At 51.8% G+C, this 12,929-nt stretch overlaps 2 protein-coding genes across 3 annotated transcripts in view; one reads left to right on the top strand and one right to left on the bottom strand.

Moving 5' to 3' along the window:
* PTPN1 (protein tyrosine phosphatase non-receptor type 1) overlaps positions 1–9,406 on the top strand; it is a 69,259-nt gene extending 59,853 nt beyond the window's left edge. The window contains exons 6-10 of one of the 2 annotated variants that reach the window (XM_007446380.1): positions 1,790–1,999; positions 2,399–2,560; positions 2,944–3,167; positions 5,915–6,086; positions 7,365–9,406. In XM_007446380.1, the coding sequence (XP_007446442.1) occupies positions 1,790–1,999; positions 2,399–2,560; positions 2,944–3,167; positions 5,915–6,086; positions 7,365–7,427 (831 nt within the window). In that variant the 3' untranslated portion in view covers positions 7,428–9,406. Of the gene's footprint in view, positions 1–1,789; positions 2,000–2,398; positions 2,561–2,943; positions 3,168–5,914; positions 6,464–7,364 lie in introns of those variants that run through there. The other variant, XM_007446381.1, reaches the window with a different exon arrangement.
* Positions 9,407–11,515: 2,109 nt separating this feature from the next.
* The window catches only part of RIPOR3 (RIPOR family member 3), a 29,636-nt gene continuing 28,222 nt past the window's right edge, over positions 11,516–12,929 (bottom strand). The window contains exons 20-21 of the mRNA XM_007446379.1: positions 12,047–12,137; positions 11,516–11,619 (exon numbers count right to left, since the gene is read on the bottom strand). Of these exons, the coding sequence (XP_007446441.1) occupies positions 11,516–11,619; positions 12,047–12,137 (195 nt within the window). The remainder of the gene's footprint in view (positions 11,620–12,046; positions 12,138–12,929) is intronic.

Here is a 12,929-nt window from a genome sequence, read left to right as displayed (position 1 = left end):
TTCCTTTTTTTTTTTTTTTTTTTTTGCGGTATGCGGGCCTCTCACTGATGCGGCCTCTCCCATTGCGGTGCACAGGCTCCGGGCGCGCAGGCTCCGTGGCCATGGCTCACGGGCCCAGCTGCTCTGCGGCATGCGGGATCTTCCCGGACTGGGGCACGAACCCGCGCCCCCTGCATTGGCAGGCGGACTCTCAACCACTGCGCCACCAGGGAAGCCCTTCTTATTCCATTTTTTAAAAAATCTATTTTTAAGTGCTTTTCTGTTCCAAAAAAAATAGAAGACACATTTCTCTTTTAAGCCATTAAAGGATAGAAGGAGATCATTTCCTAGGGAGGAAAGTATGGAATTGTTTGCTGTGGTTCTATAAGTTACCGTAATGTCATAAGCAGAGTTTTTCCAGTTCTGCAGAAAGATACCAGTGTGTGTAATAGCTGGTGCAGGGCGACACGTGTGTGTTCTCTGCTGATGTTAGGTCCTTGCTGTTTTTGTGGGTCCTTTTCACACGTTTTCATCACACTAGGGTCAGGGAAGGTTGCTGTAACTAAGCTGTGAGCGTTGGGAGGGCAGGGCGCGGGGTCATTACCTCATCGTGCCGGGCACACGGGAGGCACGTTATGGACATTTGCCAAACGAAGGGAGACATTGTCAGTCAGCGGGTCTTGGGCCCAAAGTGTTTCACCATCAGCTGCTGTCCAGGTGACCTAGGCACTGGCTTGGCCCTTTGCGCTGCGCAGCTGGGGTGGTTCCTGTTGCAGGCCTTACTTCCCCTGTGACTGGCTCCCATTACTGTGGGCTCTTACCTTAGTATAATCTTGGGTGCTCTCCTCAGCAAGAACTACATTTTGATCATTGCTCCCGGCGACCAGTTGTCCACCCTGGGAGTGGAGTCTCAGAGGCTCAGAGGAAGGAGCGGAGCTGCAAACAGCACCAGAGGCCGTTCTTTCTGTTCCACAGCGAGCAGATTGGGCTAGGAGACAAGGGCCAGGGTCCTCCTTTCAAGAGTTCCTGCAGCGGGCTGTGGAGTCAAGCAAGCTTAGATTTAAACTCCTGCTCCCCCACTTAAGGGAGCAGCTGCCAAGCCTCAGTCTTCTAATCTGGAAAACGGGAGTAACGGGACTACGTGCCTCGAGGGATTGCTGTGAGAACCCAGTGAGCTCTCGTGCCCACACTGGGACACGGTAAGCGCTCCACTTGTGGGGCCAGTGCAGCTGGTCTTGTCAGCCTCCCCCTCCTCGTCGTGGACCATCTGTTCAGCTGGATATTGAGCCACACGCGGCAGCCTCCTGTCCTTGGAGACTGAGTTGGTAACTTTTTTCTGTAAAATGACAATCCTCTGAGGCATCCAGATAGTCCTGTAAGGAAAGCTCCGAGTTTCCCAGAGCTGATGCCCCACATGTGCTGTTACATTTCCACTCTTTCATGTGAAACCCCGAGGCCTTTGATGACAAGATTGCTGTGGGTGGCAGCGAAGCATCATTTTGACTTGTGGGACGGATAGAAATCGGTTGTAACCATGAAGACGGCAGAAGTGAGAGGAACATTGGAGACAAGGGCTCTTGTGGGCAAGACTGTTCCATCCTAAAGGGGGGGCAGTTGAAGCAGGAGCAACCTGGGGTCCACTCGGGGCTTGATATTGTTCACTGGGTTTGTGGACCCGGGGAGAAAAATCTGAGAATTAAGGCTACTCTTGGAGTTAGGTGGGTGGAAAGGCACTTCATGCTTACTTGGAATTAATGATTTCTGTACAGGTGATTCTCTTAGAATCGTCATGACTATATTTCTCTTCCAGTCTCAAGAAACTCGAGAGATCTTACATTTCCATTATACCACGTGGCCTGACTTTGGAGTCCCTGAATCTCCAGCCTCGTTTCTGAACTTTCTTTTCAAAGTCCGCGAGTCGGGGTCGCTCAGCATGGAGTACGGCCCCATTGTGGTGCACTGCAGCGCTGGCATCGGCAGGTCGGGGACCTTCTGTCTGGCTGACACCTGCCTCTTGCTGGTAAGAAGGCCCTTAAATACCCCGAGAAGAGAAGGGAGCACATTTTAACCTCCAGTCTGGCCCAGCCACAGCTTCTCTGTTAACTGTCTCTGCAATAAACTAGCTTTGATCTTCACTTTTTAACAGCTTCCTTCCCATGAAAGGAGCTTTACCCTAAATAGCTTCGTTTGAAGGGAGGCCCTTAATTTTAATGTGGAAGCCAGGAAGATCCAGAGAATCCCCTTCCCTCTCGTTTTGCCCCTGTGCTCAAATGGTCCCAATTTTGCCACATTTTCTAGAATTCTGCCTTCCTCGCTATGACTTTTCCTGAGTAGGAACTGGCATGCTCCAGGACATATACAGTCACATTGTACTTGAGGCTCGGACCTCACTGAGCTGTGTCTCCTCTCTGGCTTTCAGATGGATAAAAGGAAAGACCCTTCTTCTGTTGATATCAAGAAAGTTCTGTTAGAAATGCGGAAATTTCGGATGGGACTGATCCAGACAGCAGACCAGCTCCGTTTCTCCTACCTGGCTGTGATCGAAGGCGCCAAGTTCATCATGGGAGACTCTTCAGTACAGGTCAGCAGTGCTTTTGCTTTAATCCAGGTGTGTTGGTTTTAAATTTTTGCCTGTAAAGAAGGAGGCTGTTCATTGTAAACGTTGAAACAGTATCCTGGGTCAGAGGAAATAGCTAGGCTTCGTGTTTAAATAGCTAAAAAGTTGTGGAAGGTTTCACCATGTTCCAATTTCTGCCTTTGAAGTGCTCACATAGAGATCATTAATAGGGAGAATAGACTTTATTTTCATAAGATCTCATTTTCCAAGGACATGGCTGGAGACCCGAGAAGCTGAGAGGGCCCCTCACCTAGCCCTCACCTCTGCTCACTTAAAGGCGAGCAGGTTTCCTGACAGATCAGCCAAACGTGAAATCTCATGGGACTTCCTCTTGCTGCTTTTTCAAGGAACAATGGAAAGAGCTCTCCCACGAGGACCTGGAGCCTCCACCCGAGCACATCCCCCCACCTCCCCGGCCTCCCAAACGAATCCTGGAGCCACACAATGGGAAGTGCAAGGAGTTCTTCGCAAACCACCAGTGGGTGACAGCTGAGACTGAGGAGGTTAAAGAAGACGGCGCCGTCAAGGAAGAAACCAGAACCCTCTTAAACGCCCCCTGCAGCCTGGAAAGGTAATGTGAGAGGGTCCTGGTTTACTGGGGGCGAGGGGAAATGGCCTTCTGTTCCAGAAATACATATTGATATTGAAACCCTGTGGACCCAGCCTCCTCTTGGCAAACGGTGCTTCTGTGTCCTTGAGGAACGGGCCCCTGGACCGTTCCTGCTCCTCCACCAGCTGGAGGAGCCTCTGACTGAGCCACAGGTTGGCCCGCGGAAGTGACTGACTTTAGCGGGGATCTAGCACCACCTGGTGGTGCTTGTTGGAATCAGGGGTCTGGTGCGACTGAGTCAGGTCTTCCAGCCCAGTGATGACAGCGACAGAAGACAGAAGCCTGCCCTGGACTTCAGGCCGGTCCTGAAACCTATATCCAGGCTTGACCACGTACCTTCAGCCCCCAGAATGGTTTGGGGGTACTTAACCTTTTCACGTAGTCTTTTTTTTAAGATTTGTTTATTGTTTGTTTGTTTATTTTTGGCTGCGTTGGGTCTTAGTTGTGGCACGCGGGATCCTCGTTGAGAGGTGTGGGCTTCTCTCTAGTTGTGGCGTGCGGGTTTTCCCTTCTCTAGTTCTGGCGCACAGGCTCCAGGGCACGCGGGCTCTAGAGGTGCGTGAGCTCAGTAGTTGTGGCGTGTGGGCTTAGGTGCCCCACAGCATGTCGGATCTTAGTTGCCTCACCAGGGATCGAACCCGCATCCCCTGCATTGTAAGGCAGATTCTTTACCACTGGACCACCAGGGAAGTCCCCCTTTTCATGTGGTCTTGATTGAGTTGATTGCCGTTTTGCTTCCTTACAGTTTGACAAAGATTACTGAGCACCTACTGATGCACGTGAAACCCCAAGGTAACTAGACTGGGGCCCCTGGTCTGTGTTCTAGACCATCTTACTGGCAAGGGAGCAGTAGATTGTGGTGGTGGCCCGTGGACAGGGATGTGATGGAGGTGCACGCTGAGGGGGTCAGCCTTAAGAGAGGAGACACCCAACCTTCCCTGGGTGGTCAAGGAAGGCTGCCAGCAGGAGGTGGCATCGTGCACAAGCTTGAAGGATGAACGGGGGTTAGCCCGAGCCTGAGACCGTGGAGGCAGTGCCCTTGGTGCCTGCATTTTTGGAGGGCAGTTTAAGATTAGTGCACACTTTGACCCCACGTTTGTCTACACCTAGAAACTCAGCCAGCAGGAGTTCTCAAGAAGGTGTGCAGAGATGTACAGGTAGGGGTGTTCGTGGCGGCATTGTTTGTAATGGTGAAAAGCTAGAGATGAGCTGATTGCATATCCAGGGATTAGATAAGTCATGCTTTCTCCTGTGTTGGATGTTCTGCAGCTATTAAAGAATGGGATCAGGGTGTATTGTTACGGCCGGACACTGGAACGGTCATGCATGAGAAAGCAGGTCACACACAGTGTGTGCTCCACCGGGGCCTCTGGCTAAACTGATCATCAAAATCTTCCCCAGGCACTTTGCTAAATGCTGGTGTCCAGGTCCCAGTCCTGGCCCATGAACCTACTCCCCAGGGCCTTTTGTGCAACTGGCCCTCATCACAGGAACACCGGGTCTGGTTCTGGGGCTCAAGAGACACTTGTCCAGCGGGGCCTCCCAGAGCAGGTGCTGAACAAGTACAACTGTGCCCCGGTTCCCAGGGCCTCTGTTGACTCTCAGGGTGGGCTGGCGTGCTCCCTCTGAGGGCTCGCTCGCCGAGGGCCGAGGATGAGAGGGCTGGGAACTGGCACGTGACTTGGGTCAAATTTGTGTCATTGGTCCTGTTTCTTTATTCATGAAGACAGTGGAGAGAAAGGTGTCTTTCACATTCTGTGGGTGAAGGTGGTGAGCAGGGAAGTGTGGAGTGGGAAGCTGAAAGCCAGAGAATTCCAGGAAAAGAATGGTGTGGGACCAAGAACCTATGCGCCTCTGGGCACCGGGGAGGGCGGCGAGCCCACGTGCACACAGGCCTCGGCCCTGCGGCTGGGGCCTCACCGGGTGGGCACCAAGAAGGGTGCTTCATGCAGCCTCCTCCTATCTCCTGGGGAGGCGGTGCCCCCGGATGGTCCTGCCAGTCACGCGGGAGGCTGCTGGGGCAGCAGGGCCGTGGAGAGGCATGTGGGAGGCAGGACTTCCTGTGGCCAGGGCCGCCTCGATGGACGCAAGGGTGGGAGGGCAACGACCTGGGAGAGGTGGGGAGGGGAGAGGCAGGGTCTGGCTGCACCCAGGCCCACAGCCTCTGCTGGCCTCTCCTGGGACAGCCCTACAGGGTGGCTCTGGCTCGCCCCCAGCAAGGTAGTCAACTGACTGCACACGGGACACCTGGGAAGTGGGCCTGCTGGCAGAACTGGCTGGGCGTGCAGCGGGGAGGGCAGAGGGTCAGCACTGCAGATGTGTGGTGTCCGCATGTCAGCAGCAACAAAGGCCTCTGTGTGTCCGCGTCTGTCAGGCCCCAGGGAGGGAGTGGAAGCCTGTGGCCGCACTGTTACCTTCCCTGATCTGAAGGGGAACATTCTCCAAGCGGTCCCAGGGGCTGTACTGCCCCTCAGGCCCTCACCCAGCCCCGTCACCAAGGAGTCCGCGGGTCTCCGGAACCCCACCCTGGCCCTGCTGTCGGGCCCCGGGAGGGAGGCGGTGACAGGCGGGCCTCCGGCCAGTGTCAACATCAGCAGGCTCTGCTTCCACGTGGCTCATTTTTTTCCTAGAATTCCTCCGGGAGTAATAGCATCCTTGCCATTGTTTTCCTGAGTGAGTAACCCGCCTCTGCCCCCCTCATTCCTCAGTGCGAGTCAAGACACTGAAGTCAGGAGGCGGGTCGCGGGGGCAGGTCCTGCCCAGGGGGAGCCATCGCCACCCAAGGAGGAGCAGGACCAGGCGCCGACTCACTGGAAGCCCTTCCTGGTCAACGTGTGCGTGGCCACGGTCCTCACAGCCGGCGCGTACCTCTGCTACAGGGTATGTTTTCACTGACGGACGTGCTGGCCAGACCGCGTGTACAGCAAGCCCTGGCCGCCAGCCCGGCGGTAGCGCTCAGTGCTGCAGGAGCCTCTGAGCCAGCCTCAGAAGAAACAGGTCAAAGGTTTTCAAAGTCTGGGACTGTGAAGGGCTAACGAGAGAGAATTGAGGATTGATGCACCGGGGTCTTAAGGAGCCCTGTGGTCCCAAGAATAGAAGAGTCTAATCTCAGGGCCTTAACCTATTCAGGAGTAAGTAGACAAAATGCCAAATACGTCTCTCTCTCTCTCTTTTTTTTCTTTTTTTGTTTGTTCATTTGTTTTTGAAAAAAAAGTAATAGAATTACAACACATTGTTGTTTTTAACCTTTATAAAAAGCAGCTTTTTGTTATTTCTGGGAAAAAAAAAAAAGACTAGGCACTTACGAAACTTTCTTGTACCCTTAGGTGGTGTAACCAGATACACAATTTTTATTTGATTTCCCAGGCAAAGACTCGCACACTTTTGCGAATGTAAAGTCCTTTGGAGGAGAGGGTTTGAGGGTTTCGGACATCGTCTCGCTCAGGCGCTTCCTCTGCTGAGCACGCACTGAGCTGGGACAGTGCCTGCGAGCTTTCCCGTTTTAAAAAGAAAAACAACAAAAGGTCGTCTCTAGAGAACAGAACCCGGCTTCTGCTTTTGCTCAGGGTGTCCCGCTGGCTTCCCGTTGTCCGCTCCTTCACCGGCCCCCTCTCGTTACAGCCGTCTTGCGCACGTCCTGCCCGCATTGCTCCATCCCCATAAACAGGCTTCCTCAGGGCCCCTGCCTCAGGGTCAGAGGTCACCACAGGGTGGCCACCGGCTTTTCACCCAGCCATTGAGATCCAGAAGGAACAGTTTCCACTTTGCTTGGAATATAAATGCCATTTCAGTAGAAATCCATACGTTAGAATGTGTTGCCGTTAAAGTTACGGAGCAGAGTGAGGATTAGCCTCAGATCTCTGGTCGTGGAAATCACCTCACGAGACTTCTGTTTTTTCTTTTAATGATTTTAAATATTTTACCTCTTTCTAAGCAACCACCTTTGAGTGCATCCGATGGTTTAGCAACGTGCAGACAGCTTTCTCCTCGGGGGTGATTTTGGGAAGGGGGAGCTGTTGTAAAAAATAATAATAATAATAATAACCAAAACCCCCTTCACGGGGGCTGGAGTGGCCCACGTGGCCGAGATGTTGCACGAGTCCGCAGCTCTGCGGGGGCAGGGCCGGGCTCCTCTGAAAGCGTTTGGTTTCATCCTAGTTCCTGCTTGACAGCCACACACAATCTGACCCGCCTCCACCCATGGTCCGCCCCTGCCCATAGAACGGCGCCGAGGGCCGTCGGACAGCGTAGCCCTCCGCGCCCCGACGGACGCCGGTTCCGCACTAAAGCCCCCTCCCCGGGCGGTTGGCCTCACCTCCATCCTGCTACTTTTCTCCCCCTCGCCTTCCCCTGAATACCAGACCCACAACCCATTTTTTGAGGAGGGCACAGAGGGCGCTGGGCTGGTGGCGCAGAGCAAGACGGCCTGTGCGGGTGGAGGGGCGAGCCTCGCGTGGTGCCCCCTTGCCGCGTCCCTGGCAGGCGGCAAGCGACATCCTTCCCGCGGCCCTCCCTGGAGACGGCATGTAGTGGGCCTCTCCACTCCATATTTATTTTTTAATTCTTTTCTCCTGAAGGCATCCACAGTGCACTAGCATCTTCATAAACCAATAATGTATTAACGTTTTTTGATGTCAGCCTTGCACCAAGGGCTTGATCAAAAAGTACAATAATAAACCCTCAGGTGGCGCTGGGAATGGAGGACTTTGCTGTGAGCCTGCTGCGTCAGACCAGTACTAGGAAGGAGGACGGTTGTAAGCAGTCGTGATTTCATTGGGTAACACGAGAAGAGGTTTGCCTGTGTTTATAGAACAAGGGGATAATATATAATGAACACTTGGCTATTTAAGACACATGGCGTGAGATTACTTTGTCCCGGTTCCTCCCCTCCCCAGTTGTCTGCTCGAACCTCAGTCTCAGTCACCACTCTCCCTGTGTGTATTAGAATGCATGTACGGTCTTCTTGTGTCCCGATCAAATACCACGTGCTTGAAATCCTTAGATCTCTGCTTACTGATGCGCTCCGTGTACAAGTCCAGTCTACCTTTGCATGAGCTGAGCATTACGTGGCTCTGGTTCCTAAGACCGTTGCTGAAATAATTGCCATTCGGCAGCGGAGCGATGTCCAGTAACAGATATTTGCCTAATTCCTGGCATGACACTCTGGTGACTTCCTAGTGAGGCCCAGCATGTCCTGGTCCAGCTGGGCCCCACTGTAACTCAGACATTCCAAGGGTACGGGAAGCCATAGTCACACCTCGCGCTCTGGACCTTTAGACAAGCAGGGTCCCCCACGACACACACACCTTTGGGATCAGCCTCCACTGTGCCAAGTTCACACTCTTCTTGAGCGGACCGTGATCTGGAACCAAGGCAACTGTTGGAAACCACACTTCTTGAAACAGCCTGGACGACGGTCCCTTCAAGCCAGCCTGTGGCCCTTCAGGTCTGGGGGCCTTGCTGAGAGAAGGCGTCTGCCCTGCCCTTGAACCCTGGGGACTGATGGTGCTCACGACTCTTCCTGCGAGGGGAACTTAAGACCTCCACGTTAAGTGGCTTTTTTAACAAGAAAAAAAAAAAGGCAGCTATAGCTCACGGGCTGCTCTTTTGCCAGCATTTTCACATTTTGCCTTTCACGTGTTAGAAGCTCGTGCAGAGAAATTCTGTGGTGGGAACATTTGAGGCATCGCCCCGCAGAGCCTTGGTGAGGTGTGGATAAGACTGAGGTGCCAGGCTGTAAGCGTTTTTGAGTTGGGCTTGTTTGTCTGTTATTTTAAGTCCTGTATATGTATGTAGTAGTTTGGCGTGTATATATAGTAGCATTTCAAAATGGATATACTGGTTTAACTGCCTATCCTTGGAAAACAGATGGTTCTCCATCTTGTCACACGTATGTTAGAGAAGTGGCGAGCTGCTCTGCTCTATGCCTTAAGCCAATATTTACTCATCAGGTCGTTATTTTTTACGACGGCCATAGAATAAACCATTTTTACAAAAATAAAAACAAACAAAAAAAGCGAGGTGTTTTGGTATGATACCTTTTCAGGTGTGTGTATACGTGGATGCATGATGGGGGGGCGGGGGGCGCGTCTCAGGGTCTTCTGTGACCTCACAGAACTGTCAAACTGTACAGTTTTCCAACTTGCCATATAAATGATGGGTTTGCATTTTAGTTGGAACAATAAAAAGTTTTTTCTAAAGAACATGGCTTTGGGGTGCTTCCCATTTCTTTGCTTAATAGGCCTAAACCAGGCTGGGCAACTCCTGTTTCTTTCCATCCCTGCTGATGTGAAGCAGATGTTAGTCAAGAGGGGTTATAGTTTTTCCACATCTGAGGATTACGACGGCGGCCTCCTGGAGTCGTGGGTGCCTCTGGGCTGGAGGCACTTTCCCTGCCTGGTGTTTACTCAGCGCTTCAGGCCTCAACCCATTTCAGCAACAACAACTAAACTCACCTTTTCAAGTGTTAGAGCCCTTGGATAACTTAATGAATTTATAACGGTTGTTTGAAGAACTGCTCAGACCTCAAGAACGTGTGTCCCTTAGCGGGCTGCCTGTAAGACACAACGGTGGCCATGTCTCAGCACCTCTGCCGAGTCACATTTGATGTGGAACTGACACATCAGTGGAGACTAACACTGAGCGGTAACAGTGAAGTATAAACACTGTGTGTAGTCTTCCTTTCCTGTACAAAATTAAATGTAAGTCTCCCCTAAGGTGATTTTTCAACTTCTTGTTCTGAAATAATTTCAGGCTTGCACAATGTTGCAGAAGAGTACTACAAAGAATTCCCTTATATCCTTCAAGGTTTTATGACTCTTTCAAAGCTGCCTGCTGAGTAAACTGTCTATGCTGTGGCCTCTCAGCAAGATCCACGGAACCCAGAAACAACGTCTGTGGTCATGTGACCACACAACACCCAGCCAGGACAGTGGGGACCTGGGTGGTGGTGTCACACCCACTGTCGTCACCTCAATCATTTTCAGATACAAAAAAAAGAAAAAAAGGATATCTAAGCTTTCATGAAGAGGAGGAATGCCAATGTGGAAAAAAATTACTAAATTTGTAACTAAGTAGAAGTCAGATAGGGCCCAAGGCCAGAGAAGGGCCACGCCGCCTGGTGTCTGTAAGGAGAGGGGACTCCGGGAGCCTCCGAGAGCACATGGAGAGGCCGCCCTCCTCTACCCCTGCGTCTGTGTCACGTTGGAAAGAGAGCACTGAGGGACAGCAGGGCTGTCTTCTTCCCTCAGGATATTCCAGAAAACAACCACTGCCCTCCACTTTTTTCAGGTAGAGTGGAACACCAATAAAAAGTTATTTTAATTGAAATTTCAGAAAACAACATATGGACAAGGCAAATAAATACTGAGTTAAACCGAAAAGCACAGAATATATACAGGAAATGTAAATGAGCATGTTTAAGTTACAGAGCTTTCCGAGGCCATTGTTGATACCACGTCCAGACCCCAGGGTACCTCTACATGCTTAACCCAGAAACAGCCCAGGACACGTCTGCGTTTTTTAATAGACTTAAATAGGAAATTAATTTTCCTTCTTTAAACATGATGTTCAGTAAAATCTTTCTTCAAACTAGCTTCTGGCTTCTGAAGCAATTTATTTAGTAAGCCCTAAGTTGACTTGCTTCAGAAAATGGATTCCATTCTGATGAGTGAGGTCAAAGCAAATGGCACGCAAGACTTCTCGGCCCACGGCATGTTCTTGTTTCCTTTGTGCTGTTGAACCACAGTGAAAATAAGGCCCACAGTCAGCAGGCCGCCAGCCGGCTCCCCTGTGGTGCTTGGGCTGCAGCTCGGGCTGAGGGGGCGAACCGTCGAAACCCTGGCTCTGCCCTCCCCACAGTGACACCTGCTGCTGTGGGAACGACCCGAGTTCTGTCCTCAGCAGGGTCTGCGCGCCTCCTCGGTCCCAGTCTTTAGTGAACCAGAAGTGCTGAGCCAGCTGACCTGCTGATTCCAGGCCTCCGCCTGCCTGGCCTCGGCCCCTTCGTGGCTGGCTGGCACTGACCTGGCTCTGCCCCCCGGGGAAGGTCAGGCAGATTCTCAAAGCCAAAGGCTGACTGACTGAAGTGCAGCCCTGTAAGTGCCGTGCAGCCCCTTGTTCTGCTCCCGTACAGAAGTCCCACTTGTGCCCTGGGGCTTCGTAACTGGCCCAGAGTCTGGGAGCAGCTCCGGCCAGTTCACGTTCTTGGGAGAGCGCACCATGTACCTCCACCCGAAGCCCTCCCTGTGTCAAGGCCGGGCAGCAGCAAAAACAAAGGTGCCGGATTTGGGCTTATTAGCTGAGGCTTTTTAAAATATTGTGATTTCAACATCTGCCTCCTGGCCAAAGGCTTCGTCTCTTTGTTCTGAGCAAAGTTTGTCCATCTTCTCAAAAGCTAAGCGTCCTTTTTCACCTGAAATATTAAGGTCATCTGTCACTGGGTTGTCTCCCCACCTCGCTCTTTTCTACACTGGTGAGCCAAGGTGGCCTTAGTACTTCCAGACGCCTAGGCCTCCGGTGCTGCTGTAGAGGGCAGGGGGTGGGGAGCCTTTGGGACTGGCTCACGTGGACCCCAGGGCCTTGTCCCTTTGTCCAAGACAGAGCCCGCTGAACCTTAATCCTGCCTTGCATCTGGCTTTCATTCCCAAGGGTCGTAAACGGCCACCTCAGCCATAAAGGAAACCTGCCTTGGCCAAATGCAGTCAAACAGGTTGCTAATGGTGCCCGTCCCGTGTGCTATTTTGCGTCATCTGAGAACTGGCTGTGGCCTCTCTGGCACAACCTTTCTACGGGCCCCAGCAACCCCACTGCACTCTGAAACGCTGGATGCTGTACTTTACCAAACGACAGCGTGGTTTCCCGGGCTGCCACTCGCACGGCCTCCAGGTCAGACTGGCACAGGCGGGCAATCTGATCAATGCTTTCGATGCCCTGTTTGAGGTTGGGGGAAAGGGGGACCATTAGGGGGCATTTTAAGGAACAGGTATCCACTTTTATAAACCCTGCAGGACCATCCCTAGCATGGTCTCTGCAGCTTCAGCCCCTTCTCTGAAGGCTTCCAGGTTTCTCCTGTGGCCTCAGGTTCATCAGAGTGCCACTGGCAGCATCTCATGTTTTCAATCCTGACACCTTCTGAAAGGCCCGTGTTGGAAATGAGAAGACCTGCTTTCCCCTGGACCCTTCTACCCCGTCGTCTTCTCCCAACCCTGCCCTCCAGGTCAGACCAGGAGAGGAGGTCTGACCTGCTTCAGGCACAGCTGACCACCTGATCACCTCTAGGGCCAAGGACCAGAGTGCACTTTGGCTCCCCCTAGTGGGCACCGTAACACTCACTGGTTATTTGATTATAACCAGATGGTCCTTGTAGAATTTCCTGTCGGTTCATTCCAGAATGAATTGAGTCTGTACTGGACCATTTTTCATCTAGCAGAATGGCAGTGATTTTTTTTTTTTTTTAAATAAGGGTTACAAATGAAGATGAGATTGAGGTAAAACGGGCATCCCCTCCTGTCTGCTTTCGGAAGTGTAAATGGGTGTGCTGTATCATGAGTCTCAAAAACATTTATCAGTGCATTCTCTGGCCCTGGGATAACACTAAGTCTAGCCTAAGGAAGTAATTCAGAATTCCATATAAATTTTAAAAGCTTTATGCACAGAGATGCTCAAGAATTAGGATGGATAATTTTTGCATTTCTGTATTTTTACACTCTTTTTTTTCCCTAC

Source organism: Lipotes vexillifer, unplaced genomic scaffold (genome assembly GCF_000442215.2).
Source record: "Lipotes vexillifer unplaced genomic scaffold, Lipotes_vexillifer_v1.1 scaffold251, whole genome shotgun sequence".
In the NCBI taxonomy this organism is placed as follows: domain Eukaryota; kingdom Metazoa; phylum Chordata; class Mammalia; order Artiodactyla; family Lipotidae; genus Lipotes; species Lipotes vexillifer.
Note: the sequence above shows the minus strand (reverse complement) of the source record. Positions and strands in the feature narration are given on the sequence as shown.